Below are 24,435 nucleotides of genomic sequence, written 5' to 3' on the forward strand. Positions count from 1 at the left end.
TTATGAAAAAACTGCCATGCTACTCTTTGAAAAATTAGCATCTTGAGTCCTGAGACATGACATATTCACCTCAATATATAACCCATACTGAGATTACAGCTTTCTGGGAGAATTTAAACTGAGTGATAATCAAATTGCTTTTGTGCACTTGAATATTTCCCAAAACTGAACCTTGTGCAAATGGTGAGATCCAAGCTGGTGTACTTGGATGCTTAAAGTTGGGCTTGTCTGAACAGATGAGTAGAATTATAGTAGAAAGATGAACTATTTCTCTGGACTTCAGTAAACTGGTCCAGTACTCATTCTTTCCTGGTAAGGGAATTTGAAGCTTTGGGGACCAGTCTAGTCATAGTAAAGAGTAAAGGAAGGGCATTTAGGGGGTTCAGCAGTGATGAATGAAGGGAGACTATCCTATTGCAGTGGGAGTGGGGAGGTGGACAGACAGTAAAATGTGCCAGATGAAGTCATGTGTTAAAGCAGATAAAGGTGTCTGCATTTTAGGAGGAGGAAACAGCAACAACACATAGAAACTGGAATGTGTCTGGCATGTTTGAGGAGCAGGAAGGCAGTCAGTGAAGATCAGCCCAAAAAGGAAGTGAGTGATGGGGGAAATAGGAGGGAAACTCAAAGAGGTGAGAGAGAGCTGGACCACAGAGGATTCTACTAGTTAATTCACGCCTTCTCTTTATTTCATATTCTTGAATATAGAAGTGCTTCACCCTTTCTGGTTCAAAGCTTAGAAAGATCATCCATGAATATTCTCCTTAACTCCAGTCAGATGCCAGAAAAGAGCACTAGTTAAGATTAGAGTAAAGCAAGGTTGTAAATGAGAAGAAATATGAACTAGTGCTCAGTTTGGGCTCAGCTAATAATTGTTTTACTACTCACAGCTGTGGGATAAGACTGCCTGGCTCTTCCAGTTTATTTCAGTAGTTACCAAACTTGGTTGCATGCCAGAATCAACTGGGGTCCTCTTAACAATCCCAGGCTATTTAACTGCTGGGGTAGCACCGAGGCATTGTCTTTTGTTTAACTCCTAGGGAAATTTATTGTGCAGCCAAATGTAAGAACCAATAGTTAACTTGATTTTCAAGTGGTCCTTGTTTAAGGCAGACTCTAATGACCCATGAGGTGACAAACACCACAATGTATGTATCTGTAATAGTTTATTTTACAGAATTTACATTTACAAATAGAAGCAACAAGTGCTATCTGGGGGTTTGGTACAGCAGAAAATGGAGTCCAGGGAGACATATCAGTAGGTTCCTTCACAGAAGATAAGCCTGTTGTGGGTGTCATGTTTGCCCATAGATCTTTGTTCCCAGTGCAGGAGGGTTTTATTCAGTGCTTGCTTCATTTACTGGAAAAGTTCACTGGACATAAGTTTCAGCTCCTTCCCCACAGCTTCCAGCTCAGCAGCAAACTGTAGAGAAAAAATTTTGTCACCAGATCACACTGTAGCTAACACTCTAAGAACAACATTGTCTTTGGACGTGTCATGCACCTAAGTTTTAATACTTCCAAGTCAGAAATCTAATTAAGAGTTTATGCCACCAAAAAGAGAATAATTTAGAAATGCTTAGCATGATCAAATGCTCTCCTTCTATACATAGACTTTAGTGTACCTGGAAGTCCATGAAAGAAATCTGTCTCATAAATAATGAGTGGTAGTGTGGTAGGTTAAAACTCAAAATTTTAGTGATTTGGGTGTGAATTGTAAACAGCTTTTCAGACCTTAAAGATCTTTTTATGACATTAAAGGACCTACATAAGTAGTAGGTCTGCTGGCAAGCTAGGTTTTACTGTAAAACAAGGAAAAAGCATCACAATGGATACTTTTGACCCTTGAAATAATTACTAATAAAAATGGCATTATGGTTAAAGATCATGAGGGACGGAACACAACGTCCACTGTGAAGAAAGGGTTGATAACAGTAGCCCTAAAACCTTAATATCAGCAACATCTTAAGATGGGAAGAGCAGGATTTATTTATTTCCAGACTAAATTTTCACCTTAAAATTCTCTCAGTTTAAAAAAAAAACATGATGGTTAGATAGTTCAGTAGGTAAAGCAATAGGTAGGAGGAAAGTCAACATGAATGGAAGAATAGTTTTCAATCCATATTCTCACAAGGCACATAGAGAGGGCAAACGGGCTGCTCTGAGCCCCTTCAGCCATAAATACCTTAACCTACTCCTGGATACTCTCATACAGGCTGCCAATTTGGATCTGAAAGAATTTGGAGAGCTCTCCTCTTTTTGCTTTCAATGTTGGCGTCAAGAGCCCATTTTCAATCGAGAACGGTTCTGGATGAAGAAAGATGCTTTTAACCTAGAAAATGAGATAAACATGAATGTATTTATTAGTGATTTGGACTTTTCAGCACAGCTCTCTACGTGCTCTATGAAGACCTTCAAAGCATATTTCACCTTAGAGAAGTGAGGTTGATGCATGGGAGAGTAAACCAGCAATCTCTGCCCATTTTTATGTACTTGCAATTTGGGATAGAAATGAGTAGGGAGAATGGATAAGGAACCACAAAAAGTCACTGCCATTTGCAGCTAAAGGTATAAAATCTGAAATTTCTTTAGAAATTATATGTTTAAACCCATTATAAATGGGAGCTTTAAAATTTTTAGTGTGACTTGACAGACCAGGTACATACCTGTTCAAAGGATTTTAGGCCACCTTCTTTCCCAATTTTCTGCAAGTCTTCTAAAATGGCTTCCTTTACAGTCTAATAATACAAAACATTGCTTAAATCAAGTCTGAAAGTGAAAAGCTAAGCATGAACTAACTCAAACATACCTATAAAATCAGTATATAAAAGTATGTACAGCATTAAAGGGTTTTTCTCTGGATGACTTTTTTAAGCAGGGCTGGATATTGAACACAAAGCCTCATGCTTGTTAGGGAAGCACTCTACCACTTATGCCATGCCCCAGTTTTTTGGCTTTTAGTTTGTTTTTTTAGGTACAACCTCATGCTTTTTGTTCAGGCCAGCCTTGGACCATGATCCTCCTACCTCTACCTTCTGAGTAGCTGGGATTACAGACACGTACCATCATGCCCAGATTTTCTACTCTCTTTCATCCTGTTTTTTCCCACAAGGAATATATTTCTACAAAAAGAATAGAGTTTAGTTTTGTGTTTTAAACTCCCCATTCTATCCACAGTCTGATAAAACCACTAAGTCTTATCTTTCACAGAAACGGGAGGGGTCTGTTCCTCCAGAGAAGGAAGATCCAGAAACCCAGAGTTACTACACCTGGTAGGGCCTTCTCTCTGCCACAGTGGGCCATGGTGCACATTAAGCTTTCCTAAGGGATACTTACTTGGTTTTGGCACAGTTCTTCAAAGGAACCCTTAACCCCAAGCTTGCCAGCAAATGAGGGAAGCACTTCTGGATCAGGAACCACCACTCCTACTAAGGATGACTGTGGAAAGAAAACAGAGGTGCAAGGGCATGAGAGGGAGAACATAGGGATGTTCCCCAGTGGGTAAAGAGCAGGATTATGTCATAATAGATCTGTGCCCCAAACTTCAAATCCAGCACTAGTGTCCTGCTCTCTCACCATATATCATCTCACTCAACATCTCATTACAAAGACATCTGTCCAAATTTTATTCTTCAGAGAGAGGTGGTAGTAACTAAGTTTAAAGAATCTCTAGCTTGTCCTTGTCAACACTTCCCTCCACCCTCCTACCAAAAACAGAAAAGAAAAGCCAAGTTTAAGTGCAGCATGTATAAGACAGTTTGTTGTACCAGAGGAGCTCCTACCAGAATGGAAACTAAGTGCAGTGTAGGATAAAAGCTACATTTTAGTATGGCTGTTTTAATAATTCTACTGACTTGTTTACAAAGTCCAGTATAGTTACAAAAAATTGTTTTGCATGGATGTTGCCTTATTTGAGATATGGAATGTAGCTTCATTTCTTTTGGCTTATAAGCTAGGATCTTCTCATCCTGAATCCACCTGGACAAATTTCTTTTGTCTGCAGGAACCATCACAGTCTATACCTAAAAATGTCTGTTGTTAAAACAGTGTATTACCTGTAAGCTCTCCCCATGTACAAAAACTTGTGACACTGGTCTACTTCTGATATAGATGTTTTCTATCTTCTCTGGAGCAATGTATTCTCCTTGTGCCAGTTTGAAAATGTTCTTTTTCCGGTCAATGATCTTCAGAGTTCCATTCTGTATGGGGCAGATAAAAACATCAGTTTTGAACCCTAGGAGTGGTGTCAGTGGGAAGGTGGGGATGTCACAGGTATCATCTTTATTTAAAGCTGGTTTCTCTAGAGACTTTTGAGAGTCTTTCTTGGGTGTGGGGAAAGGAGAAGTGGCTTCCAGCAAGAGCTGATCTATACTGTATGTCTGTGGAAAGCCAGTGGGCAGCCTCAGAGAAAGTACCCAGGACCTCCTTTGGGGTTATGCAAGTAAAGGGTTGTCTCATCCAATAAAGAAACTTTGCAGCTTTCAGTTTCCAATAACTTAATTTTCAATTACTCCTCTCCGCAACTCTCAGCAATAGGAAAGGAGTTATATTTTTACTAAGACTTTAATTAGTTAGCTCTCCCCCTACTTGGCTCCCTGTGTGTTTCCTTCCTATTAGATCCAGAAGCAGGCCAAAACAGCTCCACAGTACAAATCAAGCAAGTCATAATTGGGTTTGTTGGGACAGAAGCAGGACTGAGGAGGGCTCTCTGACCAGACAGCCACCAGAGGTCATTTGTAGCTTTATCTCTCTGAGCTTCGTTTCTCTGAGGAGCTTATGTTCTTAAGGATTTGAGCTGTAGAACTGGAATAAGTGGCAAGCACAATCTACATGAGTACACCTAGGTAAGGCAATAGATTGAAACAACCTGGAACCGCCACCCAGGCTGACTCATCAATTCAGCATAACATTAGCTGAAATGATTAATAAGGAGTAGACTTAAATAACCCTGTAAGGGGCATATCTGTTGCCTACATCTGGTACTATTGCAGCAGGAACATATGTTAACAAGATACTGTGAGACCCAAACCTATGCACTACATCATTTAGGACCATGTTCTTAAGGGTTTCATTGTCAAACATTCTCTGAATATCACTTAAATTTTGAATATTGATCAATAAAGGAGTTTTAAAACTAGTTACATTCTCAACCACCCATCCCCACCCCTTTGCACATAGCAGATAAAGAAAAGTTTTGAGAAAGAGGATCCTTTGGAAAATCCTCTGTGAGGGTTTAAATGCTCCTTGCTACTATCCTGCAGTTTCCTCTCAGAAAAACGGGTGTGATTAACAGAAACTACTGCTAATTGTTTGTCAGCAAAACAAGCTATGAAAAGGTCTTGGATTGATTGTGGTGGTGCACACTTGTGGTGCACTTAGGAGGTAGAGGCAGGAGGATTGCAAGTCTGAAGCCAGCCTGGGCTACACAACAAAAGCCTGTCTTTAAAAAAAAAAAGGTCTTTGTGTCTTCCATGGAGAGAGGCTGTAAAGATCATTGAGAGACAAACACTAGCTTCTGGAAACACCTGGTTTGGAATCCTGCTTGTTTTGCTATGTCTTTGTGAATTAAGTGGGAAGAAACGACCCTTTGGAACACACAATAGGTAAAAGTTGAGGGCACATGGAGTTATCAAACTACAATTTCTACCTCAAAAAAGCAAAACACACACACATACATATACATACATCCCTATTCCTTTCCTGGAGAAGTCACCTAATTTTTCCCTTGACCATGAGCAGAGTTAGCCATGCTACCTCTGAGGCCCAAGGACTATCTGACCTGTTAAAGAATCCCATCTTCAGATTGTGTCTGGAAACTGTCAGCACCATTGGATATTGCAGGCATTGATAAGAAACACAGAAGAAAAATCCTTCAGCTGCTGTATGTCTTGGTGTTTTCTATAACATTATGGTCAAAGTAGTAAACATACTTTGGCCTAGAGGAAGAAACTCTAGATTTGAGAGCTCCAAATCACGTATTAGCCTACTTTCTTGGGATTTCACATTGTTGGTCCATGGGAGAGCTGTAACTAGAACACAAATCTCCCAATTCCCTACCTAGAGTCTTCCAATTATTATTCTTTATAGTCAGAGGAAGCCACAAGCCAGAGAAGATACAGACCTATTCCCCTCCAGCTACCTCAGATAATTAACCTATTTGCATTTCTACCCATCTTGCAATAGGCAGAGTGTTCTCCTCAGTCCAGTAGCATAGACTCCCAGAATTGATGAAGAAATACTCACTGGAAGCCAGCGGCCAATGTCCCCAGTGTGAAGCCAGCCATCCTTGTCCAGGGCTTCCTGTGTCTTCTCGGGGTCTTTTAGGTATCCTTGGAACACATTAGTGCCCTTGATGCAGATCTGTATACCAGACAATACAAGGTGGTGACAGTAACAAAGGCTGCTACTCCTACCATGGGTACCTTGTGGAAAATGATGCTAACTTAATCATTTGATGATTTCCACTACAATGTGAAGAACACCACATCTCAGTCCCCACTATAAGGAGAAGGAAAATGAAACTCAAGAGATAATTTAATTCCTTGCTAAAGATATAAAAGGACTCAAACCCAAGCCAACCCCCAGTTGTGTATTAAGAATGGCTAATGTGTGATCTAAAACTCTCCACCATGATTATCTGATTACAGCCCAGGACCTATGTACCTCTCCTTCATTGTTTACTGCAAAGTAGTTCATGTCAGCCACATCTTCCAGCTTCACATAGTTGCAAGCCACGGGGGCCCCAACATGACCTAAAACACACCACACTAAGTCAGCTGGGAAACAATAAAACCGATAATTACAGGCACATTTCTGAGATATTTATGGGTTGACTCTTAAAAAATACAACTGAAAAATAATCTGATACAATGGTAGATCACTGAGATAAGCAAGCTTAGATGCAAAACTTGAGTTTGATATCTGCTACACTCATTGGAGCACTGAAATTATCTAAACTCCTGTGTCCTAGTTCAGTAGAACCTGTCACCCAACACCGTACCAACTGCCTACCTGTCGTCCAGTCCCCAGGTGATGTAATTGTACAGCCAGCTGTGCATTCTGTTTGACCATAAGCTTCAAATACCTGGGAAACCAAGGAAAACTTTGAAACTTAAGATTAAGTATGAACTGCTGTGCCCTATGGCCAAGATATGAGGAAAGCCAGTTCTCTAAAGGTTGGAGGAGACTTAGTTTTTAAAACTTTGAATCCATGCCTTAACTTCTAAATCTTTACTATTCATTCAAAACCAAAAAGTGTTCAGAAATAGATCAAGGTATAGAAACCTACATGGAAAATGTGGCATTTCAGGTAGGTGGAAAAGTACAAATTATTTTTTAATCTGCGACCCAATGGCAATTGAATGTGAACCTGGGCAAGGAGTACCTTTGAAGGAACTAAAGAAATGGGTAAGAAGTTTTTAAGGAAAATAGTTCATGCTTTAATAAAGAACTGAGGTTGGCACAGGGCAAGACAGTAAATATTTCAGCTTTGTGAGCCATCTGGTCTCTCTCCACAGTTTAACTCTGCCAATGTAGCATGAAAGCAGCCACAGACCATCTATAAATGAATGGGTATGGTGGTGGTCCAATAAAATTTCATTTATAAAGCAGGCAGGAAGCCAGATTTGGCCTTTACTGCAGTTCACTAACCCCTGGTATAGAAGGTAACTGACTGGAGAGAGGCAAGCAGCAGAAAGCAAGTTGATAGGCTACTGCATTGGTAGGTATGGCCTGTGGTAGGCAGAGTTGACAGAGATAAAGAGAAAGGCTTTAAAAAGACATTTCTGGGAGGGAGATGGAAGCAGCCCTTCATGATCTATTGGTCATAGGGGCTGGAGAAAAGGAAAGTATTAAGAATAGCCAAAAGGGTGGTAGTTTGAGAACCCAGAGGACCTCTGGCTGGCCTATTAATTTGGAATCTTTTTTTATTATGGGTGTATAAATGGGGGATAGAATCTGTAAGGATAAGCCTGTGCCTATTTTCTATTTTGTTCATGCTGTGTATAGTTGATTGAATGAGGAAACTAGTTATCCATTTGGAGGAGGGGGGAGAAAATGAGATTATATATGTGCCCAGGCTCTATATACATTTCATATTGAGCAGAGATATAAATGGAAAAAAATTTAAACCATAACATTACCAGAAAATATGGGTAAAAACAATCTTACCAAATATTGGGGATTAGAAAGTCCTATCTAAGCAATTCAAAAAAATTAGTCAGTTTGACTGCATAAACATTTGGAAGTTTTATATAATTATATACAAGACAAAAAAAGATGAGACTGGGAAAAAGGTTAATATAAAAAAGATTAGTCTTATTACTATATAAAGAACTCTTAGAAAGCAATAAGAAAGAAAACGAAATCACTTTGCCAATTCTGTCAGGAAGTAACACAGTAATTCATGGAGGAAAAACAAGTGTCCATAAACAGTGGAAAAATGTTCAATATTATGCAAGAAACACTACAATAAGGTTTTTAATTTAGAGGTAACTTACTGGCTAAAGTTTAAATAACTGACAAAGCGTGTGGGTAAATGAGGCTTCATGAATTATTTGCAGCAATGCATACAAAGGAAAAATTTTTCTGGAAGAAAAGTTTGGTAATTAACATGTAATATATATGTATATGCATACACTCTTTGATCCTCCTTTCACGAATTTATTCTAAATTGATAACTACATCAGTACTATAGGATACTACACAAGTGTCCTTATTGATTCATCAATTTTAATAGTGAAAAAACGGTAACCAATTCACTTATCTATTGTTGACTCATTATTTGAGTACATTCAATAAATTCCTATGAAACCATTAAAATGGTATGTGACAAGGAGCAGTGTTGATGGGGTGCTGTTAAATGGATACATGTATACTTTAGAACACTCCATTTATGTAAAGATTTGCATACACAGATGAAGAAAAAGGTGACTAATATTTTCTTTTGGCTTCGAGATTGGGGTAACTTCCCCTTTGATAGTTTTCAGTTGTGTTTATTTTTTTCAGTTGCATTTCCATTTTTATTTAAATAATGAGCCCTACATATGCAAAAGTAAAATCTTACCGAACATCCCAGGGCTGCCCGGAGAAATGTCAAGACCTGGGTGGAGATGGGAGCAGCTCCAGTAATCATGACACGAATCTTTCCACCCAGGTTGTCCTGTGCAGTAAAAACAAAACAACTGATGAAACTTTTTCTTGTGATTTCTTCCACTGTCCAATGGTTATAATAGCCTACCCAGTATTGTTATAAGAATTAAACTAGTTAATTTACAAACATCTATAATGGGCCTGGCACTGTGGAAAAGCATTTAAAATGTTAGTTATTGCTGTCATCACCATCAATAGCTGGGACCAGAAATTGATTGCTCTTCATCTTTTTTTTTTTTTTTTTTTTTTTTGTGATACCAAGGCTTAAACCCAGGGCCTTGTGCTTGCTAGGAAAGCACTCTGCCACTTGAGCCATGCTTCCAGCCCTCAGAACTTGCATTTTTAAAATTTATCAAATAATATTTATTACTTATAATCTCAGAATGATAGAGAGTGCAAGTTCCTACATAAAATCTGTTTCATGCTTTTTGACCAGTTCTCTTTAGTGACAAAGTACTACAAGAAGCATCTTAGAAGGTGAGTGGACACATGGAGTCTTGAAGGATCTCCAGTTAGAGTCATGCTTAAACATGAGAGAAAGAACAAAGGATCTGGGTCAGAGGGTAGCCCTGGTGTCTGCCTGGCTCTCCCTAGGACCCACACAACCTACCTGGATCTTTGAAAATATGAACTTGTCCCACAAACTGTCACGCCTGATGATACCATTTTTTACTTCATTGAATTTACTGGCAATAGCCAAGTTCAACAAGAACTTCTTGAAGGGTGTCTTGGCTTCATTTTGTACCTGCAAGGTGATAGCTCCTCTTAGTTGGGAACCTAGTGAAGATACTTATCAAGGCTACTAGTTAGTAAGCAAAAGATGGTATCTTCTAGTTTCATAAGGGAGTACCCCATGATCATGAATTGGGTTGTTGAATAGTGTTGACAACTTTGGCCCTACTCAGAAAGAAGTAACTTAGTATATGCATACAGAGTTCCAACTCTCCCAGATTTCTGGTCCTTGGAAAACAATTTTGACAACTAAAATAAGCGAAAGATGATCAAGAATGATAAGGTCACTGGGCTTAAAAAAAGATTAAGAAATAACTTAATTAGCATCACCCCATGAATTTTTTATTTAGTAGGGCAAAGATGGGCTAAGGAATCTGACTTTTAAAAATAAGTACTGCCTGAGGGGCTCCCCAAGTCTCTGAGTTGAGCTCTTCCTCAGGTCAGTAATCTTATTCAGAGAAAAGGGGATTTTGCTTATTATTGTGTGTTGGCAGCAGTCATAATGTGACTTTAAGCAGGTAGTTGTAAGGGGGCTAGAGATGGAGATGGAGCTAATTTCTTGGCAGGATACACTCCCTCAGAGTCTTAGCACAGGTCTAGATCCAGAGCATTCCTCTGGAAGCAAGGTTGATACCTTATCATAGATTCTGTTAAGGAGTCGAGGCACTGTGGGAAACACTGTGGGTTTCAAAGTCTTCATGTCATCAGGAAGCAACCGGATATCTCCTTGGAAGAACCCAACTCTGGCTCCACAGGAGTACATAACACCCTGAAATGAGACCGAAGAAGAGTCTCAGAGCTATGGGAGCACTGCAGGTGGGGCCTGACTTAGATGGAACTATGGAAATGAGTTGAGGTTTATGGGCACATTTCTCGGTACAACATCCTCCCATTCAGGTACCTGGGACTCTGAGAGTTTCACACAAGAAAGGATGGAGAGTGGCAGGACAGATGAGATATATCTTGAGACTGAGTAGAGAAAGGCTCTGCAGTAAATCAGGAGTGCTGACAGAATTAGGGCTCAACAGAGCCAACTCATGGCCTATCACTGACACAGTAGGGAAATGACTAAAAATGCTGCATTGCTGAAATGTGGGACTAGCAAGGTAGAACCCCCCCCTTTTCATATACTTGCTAGGAATACAGGATACTCACCTGTACAACCCTCTCAAACATATGAGCCAGGGGGAGGTAGGATATGGTCACATCTTCAGTACTGGGATGGAAAGTATGCTATCGATCAAAAAACAAAGAGGACACAATGGTGGATCAATGCAACTTTCTTCTCCAATGAATATTTTAAAAACTAACCCTGCGTGGGTCTGCCACATATGGCATATTGTAGAACTCTTATGAGTTGCTTTGAACTTCATGGAGTGTAAAGATTCACAGTGATCCTGTAAAAGACTGAGACTTGAAATGTATAGTCCTGAAGACAAAGACTATACCATTACTTAGGGCTTTACTCTGTTTTTCTTTCTTTCCTCCCTCTGCCTCCTTTACTTCAAGAATTAAAAATCTTATAACTGATTCACTAACCTCCAGAGTTTTGAGAAAAGCAGCAGTATTTGAAACAACATTCTGATGGGTTATCATAGCTCCTTTGGGGTTACCTGTAGGAAATACAAAGTGGAAAGAAAGTTCTTTTATGTGGTTAATTGGTAACCTCTGGCCTTCAAAGAAGTGAGATTCAATTGGTTCTGTTCCAGAGAGCAGGCATTTTTCCTGTCACTGTGTCTTTTTGTGGATTATATGCCTCAGTTCAGTAATAATTAATGCCCCAGGGATTCTACCACTCAATGAATCCTTAACCTTCTACAGCCAATCAGAACACAGCCACAAACTCAGATAGCAGCACATTTAAAAAGAAAAATTCACAAACAAAATTGTGCTATTCACATGTTTTAGATTTCAGAGTTTACAATATTACTTAGTAATATTGCTATAAACCTTACAAACCATCTATACTGGAATGACTGTAACTATGGACCATGATGTATCACATTAAAAATGATTAAACCTGTACTAGATAAGCAGATGTAGGTTTAGGGCACTGCAAGCTGTGGAGAACCATCACTGAGCTACCTCGATTGGATGAAATTAACTCAGGGGTATCTAATTGAGAGTCGTAGGTTGGCAGGAGGAAGTGACTTTCTGACATCATCTTTAAGACCTCTGAAATCCATAACATGTAAACACCTCCCTGCATATTCCATGAAGTCTGTTTATATTTACTTATGCTTGTGTTTTTCTGTATGGGAATCCACACCCAAAAGCCTTAGATTGCAAACTGAGGATAGGGCTCATGACAAAGTGTGTGCACCAGTGAGTGCACTCAAGTCATGATTCTGGCTGCATGGGGCTCTAACAGGACCTCATGGGCACTGACCTGTGGTTCCACTGGTGAAACAGATGATGCTCAGGTCTTCCGGGTTTGGAGGCTAGAGGAAAAAGCACAAGGCTTTAGTCTACTATGATCTTTGAGAGTAGACAATGGCAAGACTCAAATTCAGGCAGAAGAAAACTTACCACAGGTTTTCTGAAGTTCTCTTTGCCTAGAGTCTACGTGAGTTGGAAACCAAGAAAGAAAGATAACAATTGAGATGGACATACTTATGAAAATACAGCCCTTTCTTTCCTATTTCCATGAGGACACTCTATGGAACCAAAATTCCAACTTGGATCACAACCAGAAGCTGATATTCAGGCACAATGGAAGCCTCAGGGAAGAAAATAAAGTTTATCTAGAACATTAACCTACACTAGGCAGATCCCAAATTTCTAAAATTCCCCTCATCCTCTTAAGATTCAGTCATCTAGTAACATAACTAAATCTTCTTTGAATAATATGAATAGTTAACATGTCAGGTCCTACAACATACCAGTTGCTTTCCTGAGCAATGTACACTCTAGCTCATTTAACTCTTCACAGCACTTTTATGAGATAGGGAAAGAGAGATGTGGAGTAAATTGCCCAATGTCACCTTACAAACAGATGTGATGATGGAACATGAACCCAGGTAGCCTGCTTCAAGAAGCCACATAACTGAACTCTGTTCATAATTCTCTTCTTAGAAGTACATGCAACTGCCAAAGAACTTTTTCCACCCTGGCCTGAACTTCTGAGTTGTCTTGAAGAAAACCTTCTCAAAGCTTCTTAGCATGAGTCTGACTTGCTCCTTACATACCATCCATGGGCAGCAACTAGCCCTGTGCTTTTGTGCAAATATCCTGCAATTTGTTCATCCTATCAGTTGTATTGTTCTTCAAACTGCAAACGGAGTTTCAGACTCATACCTCAGCATCAACCAAGGATAAGACCTCAACTCCACACTTCTCTCCTCTTTGCTTCAGGTCATCATCAAAAGGGTCCATGAGGATGACCATCTTCAGGCCTGGGGTGAGGCCCTTTTCCACATTTTCTATCAGCACTGATGCCTTTTGGAATGTATCACAGATGACTGCAGGAATATCAGCTGAAAGCAGAAATAGAGATAAGAGGTCACCATACTGCTCCGCTAAGTATCTGATTATGCACTGCAAAGGGAAAGAGATTTTTTTTTAATTCAAAGTGATGTGTCCCCAAAGGAGATTACAGCTGAAAATGAGATTTATAGTATACAACATGAAACATTCCATTGATAATATATGAGCTTGTTGAAACAGAAGCACATAGATTTTACATGCTGTCAACACATTTTTACACTTTCTATAGGAACCATGAAATTCCTTCTGCTTATAAGGGAAGTCATTCAGAAAACTTATATGAATCACTGAGGTGGTGGTCCTGTCAACATATTTTATTCTGAGGAGGGGAGTTGGGAGTAGTAGAGAAAGGAGAGGCAAATGGAATTTGTAGTAGGTAAGCATTTTATGATTCCAAATGTTGACATTTTCTCTGACACTTGTTTGCACAAATATCACATCTCTTTTTTAAACGAATCTACACAATCTACTAGTTCAGTAACAAAGAGTAACATCTTAGATATAAGAAATGTCTGTTGTTTATCCATTGAACTCAGTCATGCTTTTTAACAGCAGCAATTTTTTTCTACAAATTCACCATGGATGCTGATGCATGTTGGGCAATTGTACTGACCTGAATTTACAAAGATAGAACATTTACTCCATAGTTCCATGTTAGGTGATTAAGCTTACTGTATAGGCATTTATCTAATATTATAAGTTTAAAGTAAGTCTTATCTGTAAGCTATATTTCCATGCTATGTCAGCTTGAAGCATTTCATGGAAACTTTTATCTAAGTATATTTTTGCCTCATGAAATATTTTTTGTAATTTCCCTGTGAATTATATCCTAATTAGTATAAGACCTGAAAAATGAAAGCACTATTTTCTGGCCAAAGGCATTTTGTCTTGAGTCTGCTAAAAGAAAAGCAGATGTTGAGGAATTACTCAGCGTTAAGAAGGAATCAGGTTGTAAAATAATAGCAAAGCTTTACCCTTATTGACAATATATATGATGGCTTCTGCTCCCAAGGTGTCATACAGGGGGACAGCTACCATGGAGTATGTGTAACAAGCCAACTCGGAGATGACCCACTGTAGGAAGACAAGGTGACAAAAGTCCTGGAGGATGACTTTGAACAGAATTAATTCAGTCAAAAACGCTTATTTGTTACATTTATATAAAAAAATTATTGTGTGTCTGGTCATAGGGTCTGTCACTGGTAGTGCTATCAGGAATGGTCAAATGAGTGACACAAGATAGGCACAGAGATAACCACAACACAAAGGTAGACCAGTATACAAAGGTAGAGTATTTCAGTTCCATTCACAAGAGGAGTGGGAAGCATTAGGGAACTGTCAGGAGCTGGAGATCAAGGGACAAGATATTCTGGAACTGTTTTGAAGAAGTGAGGGAAATTGGGCAGTACTTCAGAGGATTTGGTTATGGAGATGGAGAAGGCATTCAGAAAAGGAAATTCACAAACATGAGAACAAGATATACCATGTCTATACACTCATAATCATGTTGAGAGACAGGAAGTAAAATGGGAAAGGTAGGTTGGAATCTGCTAGTGGTGGACCTAAAATGTCAGTTAAGGCATATAGATTGAACTGTATTCCTTCCCCCTCCTCAAAATTCATGATGAAACTGTAAACTCCAATAAGACTATATTTGAAATAGGGTCTTTAGAATTTAGTAGGGCTAAACATGTCAGAGGAGTGGAGCCCTATAGACCTGGTGTTCTTGTGAGAAGAACCAAGGATGCATATGCACAGAGAAGTGACCATGTGAGGTCATAATAAGAAAGTAGACACCCGCAAGTCAAGGAGAAAAGCCTCAGGAGAAACCAAACCTGCTGACACCATAACTTGTGTGTTTTATTATGGCATCTCTAGCAGGCTTGCTGTTAACTTCCTAAACCACAGTCTTATTGAAGCTGCGTATAGTAAAAATGGAGTACACAGATTCACCTGACAATGCAGCCAGTGCCTTTTGACATTAACCTAAAAATCTCACTAAAGCAACAGACTCTCTTGAGTGTACTGACCATACATAGATTTTCCCTGAGGATATAAGGCTTAATGACTGCTAGAACTTGGAAATAAGCTTAATTCCAATCACTTTAATGTGTAACATCTACTTCCAGCTCTCTGTGGAAAGATGGCAATGGCCAGATCACAATAGCAACCAGTGCTTTGGTTTACCAGTTTAATTATCACATGCAAGTACAAGTTTTAATACTAACTCATCCCTTTCTACAATACTTTCGATATTTTATCTGGACATCTCTCTTAATGTCCTTATTTTCCCCATATAATAATCAGACTGACTTAAAATGATCCATGCTAGGTTAGGAAATACAAGTCCAAGCACTCAGACTATATCAGTTAGGCATTCATCTAGGAGTTAAGGAGGCTCTGAGTCCTAACTCTTTCAATAAGCAGTATGAAATCTTTAAGTAGCTTTGGTAAGTCATCAGCAAGTGTCAGAATGCTAGATTTGGGTGGGTTTCGTTTTCTTTAGTTACTCCAACATGGTTACCTCTGGCCTATTCTGAGCGAAAATGCCAACAAATTGGTCTGGTGATGGCTTATATCCTTTATGTAAGAGACAGGAGCCCAGGTACTCTGCTCGATCAGACACCTATGAGAGAGAAAGATTGATAGAGATGGGGCGGGGGTGGAGGGGGGAGAGAGAGAAAATGAGAATCAAAAAGAGAACAAATTAGTTCAAGATACTACATTATAAACGAATCTTTCTAAAATCATTGACCTGAGTTACCTGTTTGTAGGACAGCCATCTATAGGGCTGGTTTGGTTTTCTGTATCCCAAGCAGGGGCCATTGTCTAAAAACATAACATTAAAAGAAAATCAACTCCAATTCCAAATCCTTTGGACCAGAGAAGATAAAGGAGATCCAGAAAAGACTAAGACACAAAGGATAAATTCAGCTTGTCTTGGGATCTTGAAGGCAGAATCCTATAAAGTATACTTGAAACATTTACAAAATGTTACAAAACAGGGTGGCTCACTATTGAATCTATGACCTCATGGTAATGTGGGCATTCAGAGAAAGCCATCAATATGGACTAGTCACATAACATGAACAAGTAAATGCCACCTTCAAGTAAACACAAACAGCTTTATTAAATAATCTTGGGTTGAACACTTCTCTATAATAAAACAAATGTACACATAAAAATATAGAAAAAAGTCAAAATATGAATCATCACTCTCAACGCACAAACACCATTATTAACACTATTTCCTCCCATAGTTCCTTTACATGGTTTTCCAGAGTTCCGCTCATTCACATATTTGGAATGAACACAAGAATTGGGTATCCTGCTTCCTGTCCCAATTTGATAGAAACATGCCCACACTATTTCTTTTCTGTAGAGATTTCAACGGCTATCTGATAAAGGGCTCTACTACAGTTGACTTTATCTCATTGTGTGTATTTATATTGGTTCTAAGTTTCTAAGACATGCTAAATAATGCTATGATAATATTTTCAAGTAGATCATTTTAAATTTTGAGCATTTTCTTAAAACAGTCCTCTGGAATGAAATAAGTATATTAGGAAGGGGAGCAGGGCTTTGGTCACCCCTGCAAAGCTTGGCAAAACAGTTGTCATCATTTAGTTTTCTCCCACCAGCAACATATCAACGCTTGTCACATGCTTAAGAATGTCTTTGAAAAATGTCTTCTGATTTGATAGTCTTGAAAAGTTATTACTTTCATCCATGGTTCTTTTAACAGCTAATTAAGTGGAATTTTTCCCCTTATTTGTTAAGTTTTATTTACTCTCATGAATCATCCATTAATGTACCTTTCTTGTTTATGTGAGTGTGTCTTCTAAGATGTAGAAGCTTATAAAAATCTACAAGAACACACATACCTATTTGCCTTCACATTTATCCAATCTGTGTCTTACTTTTGTTATAAGAAAATTCAACTTCTGAACAGCTAAACCTCTTGGGCTTATTTTAAATTATTAAAATAAGTCTAGGAACATCTGCTTACTAGAGCAAATAGCTGGTAAAGCTAAGCCAGTATTATTAGGCTAAAGAATAACCCCAAGTGGCTGAGAAGTCTCAACATCTAAGCTTAAATGAGGCTTTATAAATAGAAAAGTCAAAGGGAAGGAAATTTTATATAGAAGATCTAGCCAAATTGCTGACAGGAATTCAGGTCTTGCCAAAAGGAAGCATTCAGAGGAGGATTACTAAGAATTCAAGGCAAATAAATGAACTTCTCAACTAAGTGATGGAGGAAAAAAGGAAGGAAAGCAGAAAAGAAGCATCCATTCTGATTAAGGAGATATAAAAAAATGAATGGGGAGACTGTCTGCAGGAACCACTAGTACTTTTCTTCCTGTTGAAACAGCTGCAGGAAAGCTCCAGAAATAAAATCTCAGGCCCTAATGTTCACTGGAGTATGGCAAGTCCTGATGTACCAGTTGATAACAGTCACTGCTCCCCCAGGGCTGTATCTCTGATAGTCCACCAATGAACTCCTTTGTCCTGACATTAGTCACTAATGATTACTACCTGTTGGTTGAAAGTTATGCTGTGCCAGGCACATTAACTCCTTTGGTCCTCCTGACTACTATCATTCCCATTGGACTAAGAATTAAGAAGGACTGGGGAAATTTCTTCAAACTCACTAAGTAAGAAGCAGAACAGCTGAATGTGAAGTGATATCTTATCACTTTCCAATTAACAAAAATGCTAGCAGAAGCCCTTGGCCAAGGAACAAATCAAATAATTGGCCCAAAGAGGCAATAACTCAGATCTCATTAAACTTTGTTCCATAATTAGCTTCAATTTTAGCCAATGTCCTGACCAGGCAACAGCCTTGCCTTGGTTAACTTAATTAACTCAGACCTGGCTGGGTTCTGAGCTGTGGTCATCCCCAAAGATTCCACCAATGCATGATTTCCTGGCCCCTCAGCAGCAATGCCAAGGTAGAATTTAAACTCTGTTATGCAGAACCCCAGGAAGCTTTGTATTTTTAATATTCCCTGGGGACTGTTAGTTCTCACCATCTAGAATTCTGATTCAATGGAACTAAAGTGAAGCCAGGGGATATGTATTTTTTAAACAATATCCCCAGGTGATTCTCAACATAGAAGAACTACTGGCTAGAAGTCATAAAGATATATAGGACTGATGTATTCAACTCCAGAAGTCAATGGCTTGACTATGGAAGTAGTCAGCCATTTCTCATGCCTGCTTGTATAAGAAGCCTTTTTAACCTTACTGCTTTAATTTTAGTTTAGAATTGAAAAAAATCCTAAATGATCTTATGTGCTACATATTACTACAAGCTGAATGACTTGCTTTTAGTCATAATAACAGCACATGCTGAATGAATACAACATCTAAAAACAAAAATTCCCAAAGGAAATTCTACTAGCTTAGTCATCTGCTATCTGAAGTTATCGGAGAAGAAACTAATGTTTAGTTTTCTTTTTTGTAATTTGCATGTAGTGTAAACAATGTTAATTTGGAGCTGGAAATACTAGTTAGAAACCCTTATGAAGCTTTCTCAAAGAAATTTTCATTGCTTGCAAGAGTAATTACTTTTATAAAACACTTAAGAGCTGATCTAAAATAGAGACATCTAATCAAACAGATAGACTTGGGTTTCAGTATCAGCTCTTACACTTCCTAGTTCTGTGACCTTGGGAATGTCCTTGAACCTTGGAGTCTCTATTTCCTCATTTAGTGAAATGGTGATGACAGTAACTAATCCCCAGAGTTTACAGAAGGTTAAGTAGATAATATATGACAGTTACCTATTGCATAATTAGTACTTGATAGACGTTGACGGTTAATACATAGTCACACTTAATAGTCAGACTGGAAGGGAGGGATAAGAAGTCACTCAGGCAAAACTATACCTGGCAGAATGTCACTCAAGGGGTTAAAAAAAAAATGCATGGTGCGAACAATCAGCCAGGTGATTTTGAAAGGAAACTTGGATGCCCAGCATTGTGTTCAATGATATATAAATGCTAACGCTTGAACGATCTCAAATTAATTTATCAAACCCCATTTGGTGCTATTTTTAAGAAAGCCCAAAGATAATTGCCTTATGTGATACTAACATGGTAGCTGGGCCAGAAGTATGGTACTAGAATCAAGGACAAGGTAAGAAGTTAGAAGTGCCAACTACTGATCCAGGCTCAGATTCTCCATGTGTAAATACAGGGAAATGCATTTATGAAAAGCATGTTCCTAAACAAATCAATGTACTAGCAAGTTAATCAAAATACTTTCCTACAAGTATTATCTCCTTGACTCTTTAACACATGGAAGTATCTTGTACTGAGGAATCAATACAAGGATCAGAGAAACAAAGTGGTTTGTATGAGGTTACCCAGCAGGAAATGGAAGAAGTAGGTTTCAAACCCACATCTGTCCTACACCATTTCCAGTGCTTATCCTGATATTGAGTTAATGTTGCCTCTACTTCGTACATTATTCTTCTTCTTGGACCGCAGAATCAAATAGCTGAGGTTTAGAGGTGAGACAGGGAAGAAAAGGGTGGAACATTCCTACCTCAGATTTCTTACAGGCAAAGCCATATGGCCAGGCTTACCAGAAACAGCAAGTCCTCTTTGGAAAATTTCATACACTGTCTTGGCATCTGAGAAGTAGTAACGTATTAGTTCGTTGCTCTTCTGGGAAGCACCCTTCCGCGCTCCTCCCTAAGACACAAGACTAAATTTAGGCCAAGTCCCAGTCTCTTTCCAAAACCTTTATGGATTGAGCTGAAGAGAACATAAATGCTGATTTTTGAGGTCACAAATAATTTTAATAATTTTTTAATCTCAAAATTGTAGTATGTTCACATCACAGAAATTTCAGAAAATAAAATTATAAAGAATACTTTAAAAATTTGACATGTAATTCTACCATCCAGAATTTGTCTTGATAGTATCCCCCCACATGTGCATGTGTGTGTATATACACACATGATTTACATATATATATATACATATACAGAGGAGAGTTAATATGTATAGATTTACATCTTTTAAAGCCATATCAAGTTTAAACATGTACTAAATGCATCATACTATATAGCCTAGACACTGCACAAACACTGTAGATGGGTATTAGGACAAAAAAGCTGACTTTGAGCACTTCATAAAGTTTTGGAATGTGGGTAGATAAGGAGGGAAAAACATGCACATATAATACTGTGATGTACATGCTGTAATAAAAATAAATCTATGATTTGGGAAATAAATGAAACAGCCAATTCTGTGTAAAGCAGAAAGGTTACAGTGAAGAAATAATATTTTAATAGAGACTTTGAAGATTAGAAGACATTTACCAAAAACATGTGGCTTGGGAAAGGTAGAGGAAAGAAAAAGGAAAAATAACCCAGGGTGAAAGAACAATGGAACAAAGGCATAAGGATGGAGCAAGGAATCATATGACAGTCTAGTGTGAGGCCAGAGAGCCAGGTGTTCAGGAGAAAGGGGAAGCAGACAGGGACTCATCTAGTGATGTCAGCTGGAACTACAGGCTATGGGATGGATCCTGTAGCTGCACCAGGAGTTATAGGCATGGTCCAATCCTCATGATAGTTAGTGTAGAGAAGAACAGGCATCAATTAGCATTTGAAACTGTAAACTACTAGCCACTATGAGGACTCTAATAAAGTACAGATAACACATGAGGCTGTAACAAGGGATCTGATTTAGCTTGGAACATCAGGGAAGATTTCCATGAACTGCCACATTACAGCAAGATAACAAAAATTAATTCTTAGTCCAGTGAGGAAGACAGGGTCTTTCTGTCTGTTTGCATGCATGAGAGAAGTAAGAAGGAAGAATCAACACGATCTAGAATCTTAAGGCAATTGGATGAGAAGAGATAGCTTTAACTGAGGCAGAACAGGAAAGAGTGTGTGTGTGAGTGTGTGTGTCTATGTGAGTGTGTGTGTGTGAGTGTGTGTGTCTATGTGAGTGTGTGTGTGTGAGTGTGTGTGTGTCTATGTGTGTGTATGAGTGAGTGTATGTGAGTGTGTCTATGTGAGTGTGTGTAAGTGAGTGTGTGTGTGTGTATATGTGAGTGTGTGTGTATATGTGAGTGTGTGTATATGTGAGTGTGTGTGTGAGTGTGTGTGTCTGAGGAGTGTGTGTGTGTGTCTATGTGAGTGTGTGTATGTGAGTGTGTGTGTCTGAGTGTGTGAGTGTGTATGTGTAGAAGATGGGCAATAAAGAGTCATGCAGAGCTTGAGTTACTTGAGCATCACTGAGGATAGAGCTGAGATTTGGGTGTCACAGCCTTTAGTGACATTTTCAAGTCATAGAAGAACAGATGTTGCCTTAGTCGTGAGACTACACTCTGTGGACTGAATTTGACTTGTCATCTGCTTTTATATATAAAGTTTTATTGGAACACAGTCATGCTCCTTTGCTCGCATATTGTCAGGAACTGTCATTCTACAACAGCAGCATTAAGTGGTTGCAATAGCGACCACATGGTCTATATGATGGTTTTATTTAGTTAGTTAGTTTTTGTTATTACTGAGCCTTGAACTCAGGGCCTCATGCTTGCTAGGCAGATGCTCTACCACTTGAGCGACTCTGTCAGCCATATGGTCCATAAAACTAAACTATTTACTGCTTGCCCCCTACAGAGTATGCCTGCCAACACTGCTTTAGACAAATCAAGAGCTGTTGAGAAGGAAATCCTAGGATGAGGAGAGAAAAGAACTTGGGTGACAAAGGAAGACTCCCTTGGGATTAGGAAGATACCTCATTGAGGAAAAGGAAAGGAGGAGTTTCAAGAAAGAAGTCTCATTGTCAGTTGGCAGGAAGGCTGAAGGAGGAGTCATTGAATTCAGAAGGTAGGTTGTGAATGAGGAGTATTCAGAGAGGGGAGTGACAAAAAGGTCAGACTCAGGGGGTTGAAGTTCTCAAGAAGGAAACAACACACAGACTACTCCTAAAGAGCTCTGGGGGCAGGGAAGAATTGAGAAGAGGGTAGCATGAAGATGGCAATGAAGAAATAGAACATGGAAATTTTGGAGGGTACTAAAGTTTTGAACTCAGGCCTCACAGCTAAGCATTCACTCTATCACTTGAGCCACTCAAGTCCTTTTTTGTGCTGGGTATTTTTGAGATAGGATCTTGTGGACTACTTTCCCCAGGCTGCCTTCAAACAGTGATCCTCCTGATCTCCTGACAGCCCCCCCAAATAGCTAAGATTATAGGCATGAGCCACCAGTGCTCAGCCCAGAACAGGAAAAGTTTGATAAAACAAAAGATGGTGGTGGGGTGGCAGAGAGTAGAGGGATCTTGAAATAAAATTCCTAAGTAGATTAAAGAAGAAAAAGGAATTCGCCTAATGGAATAAGAATATTTTGATAACTGAGAAGGAATAAAATGAAAATGGATGATTTTTTCATGGGGGCAGAACGAAGAAAACATGATAACATTCTTGGTGCTGTCAGAGATAGAGGAAGAAGCCAGTATTCTGCTGGAAACTAGGGAAATGAGCCTAGTTCAACTTGTACCGGTGTTAAGAATGAATGAATGTTCACTCAGAGCTATAACTGAACTGAAGAAAATGACTTATTTCCCTTTCTCAGACAAATGGTATTTCTATAAAAATATTTTCCTGCTCCCAAGTAACTGATTCTATCATGTAGGTTATGTGTGGCAAACTTTTTCTCTAAAGCAGCTAGACAGTGAATATTTTAGGCTTTATGGAACATACAAAATCTGTCTCCGCTTCTTTTTACTTACCCCTTTAAAAATGTAAGAATGATTCTTAGCTTACCAGCTGCACAAAAAAGTTAGGTTATGCCTAAGTAGTTTGCCAAGTCTTCATCTAGATTATCAGCATCCTAGGAACTAGCTGTGGTTTCATTTTGATACAAAGAAAAAGGTGCTCGTGAGAGAAATTTAAATTTGTAGATTGTCTATTGATTAGTAGCCTAAAAGGTTTAGGCTACACCCAATTCTATACCCATTCTACACCCAATCCCTTTCCTCTTGGTGAGTTATCCCCAGGTTTGGAGCTACAGTTTGTGTTCCGTCAAGGCTGACAAACTATAAGGAAGGCTGGAAAATACCTCGATCCCCAAAGACTGACTGTTCAAGTCAATGAGAGGTAGGACTGGCTGAGGTCTGTTGATCAGCCACAGGAAGATGGCGGTTCCAAACGTCAGGAGGCAGATCAGTGCCGGGGTTGGGAGTGGGGAAAACAAGAAGTTAAAGATAAAAAGCATCTTTCTGAGTAGCAGCAGAAAATTCAGACCTTTAAAGAAAAAAAAAAGAAAAAGAAAAAATTAGAGGAACTGGGTGGTTTTTTTTTTTGGTCAATAGTTCGGTTTACAGAAGCCCACATACACACCAACACACACACACACACACAACACACATTCACATGCACACACACCCTCAAACCCTCCAAAGAGAGCTGGACCTCTCTAGCAGAATTTTTTCCACTGTTTACCTTAGCAATGGTGGAAATAATAGAACGCATTCTCCACCCTGGCCACTTGAGCGTCCTCACACAAGGCGGAAGGGATCAAAGGAGACAAGTTAATCATTTCCCAGACAATTTTGAGAACCAACTGCCTTTTTGTTTTGGGCTCACAGATTCTAGAGGAAGGTAGCTGAACCCAGCATAGACTGGCAGAGGAGAGTGCACCAGGCAGCTTCCCCCAGCTCAAACCAACCCTGAGGTCAGAGACTCTTCCTCCTGGATTTCCCTTGTATAAACCAAACTGAAGAAGAGACCTCTGGAGTGGGGATGTCACAGGTTTTAGAAATCAATCATTTTGCATGAAGAACATTTCCTGTTGGTAAGATATGCTTTGCTCATGGCTTTCTTTTTGGGGAGCATCAGGAAGGTCTCAGAACAGTAGAATTACAACTTGCTATTTCTAAAATCCTCTCCTCTAGGGAGCCCCCAAGGAATCATTTTTCCCTGAGGGAAACAGTAGCTAAGTACACAGAAAGGATGCTGGAGAATGGTCCAACACACAGTGAACACTCAGGATTTAGGTCAGAAATGGTAGGAAGGAACTATAGGAATGAAAGCTTTCCC

General features: G+C 39.2%; 1 protein-coding gene across 6 annotated transcripts in view; it reads right to left on the minus strand.

The window, feature by feature from the left end:
- Window positions 1-1,149: 1,149 nt before the first annotated feature.
- Window positions 1,150-24,435, minus strand: part of Acsl5 (acyl-CoA synthetase long chain family member 5) — a 40,136-nt gene continuing 16,850 nt past the window's right edge. For all 6 annotated transcript variants that reach the window (XM_074078303.1, XM_074078306.1, XM_074078305.1 and 3 more), the window contains 21 exons: window positions 23,456-23,640; window positions 19,961-20,069; window positions 16,133-16,197; window positions 15,893-15,994; window positions 14,343-14,442; window positions 13,180-13,358; window positions 12,412-12,444; window positions 12,272-12,323; window positions 11,422-11,495; window positions 11,038-11,115; window positions 10,517-10,651; window positions 9,761-9,895; window positions 9,065-9,160; window positions 7,012-7,084; window positions 6,664-6,752; window positions 6,244-6,360; window positions 4,056-4,199; window positions 3,337-3,438; window positions 2,667-2,738; window positions 2,186-2,332; window positions 1,150-1,423 (listed from right to left, as the gene is read on the minus strand). In XM_074078303.1, coding sequence (XP_073934404.1) covers window positions 2,192-2,332; window positions 2,667-2,738; window positions 3,337-3,438; window positions 4,056-4,199; window positions 6,244-6,360; window positions 6,664-6,752; window positions 7,012-7,084; window positions 9,065-9,160; window positions 9,761-9,895; window positions 10,517-10,651; window positions 11,038-11,115; window positions 11,422-11,495; window positions 12,272-12,323; window positions 12,412-12,444; window positions 13,180-13,358; window positions 14,343-14,442; window positions 15,893-15,994; window positions 16,133-16,197; window positions 19,961-20,069; window positions 23,456-23,611 — 2,052 coding nt within the window. In that variant the 5' untranslated portion in view covers window positions 23,612-23,640 and the 3' untranslated portion in view covers window positions 1,150-1,423; window positions 2,186-2,191. The remainder of the gene's footprint in view (window positions 1,424-2,185; window positions 2,333-2,666; window positions 2,739-3,336; window positions 3,439-4,055; window positions 4,200-6,243; window positions 6,361-6,663; window positions 6,753-7,011; window positions 7,085-9,064; window positions 9,161-9,760; window positions 9,896-10,516; window positions 10,652-11,037; window positions 11,116-11,421; window positions 11,496-12,271; window positions 12,324-12,411; window positions 12,445-13,179; window positions 13,359-14,342; window positions 14,443-15,892; window positions 15,995-16,132; window positions 16,198-19,960; window positions 20,070-23,455; window positions 23,641-24,435) is intronic.

This window comes from Castor canadensis, chromosome 7 (assembly GCF_047511655.1).
Source record: "Castor canadensis chromosome 7, mCasCan1.hap1v2, whole genome shotgun sequence".
Taxonomy (NCBI): domain Eukaryota; kingdom Metazoa; phylum Chordata; class Mammalia; order Rodentia; family Castoridae; genus Castor; species Castor canadensis.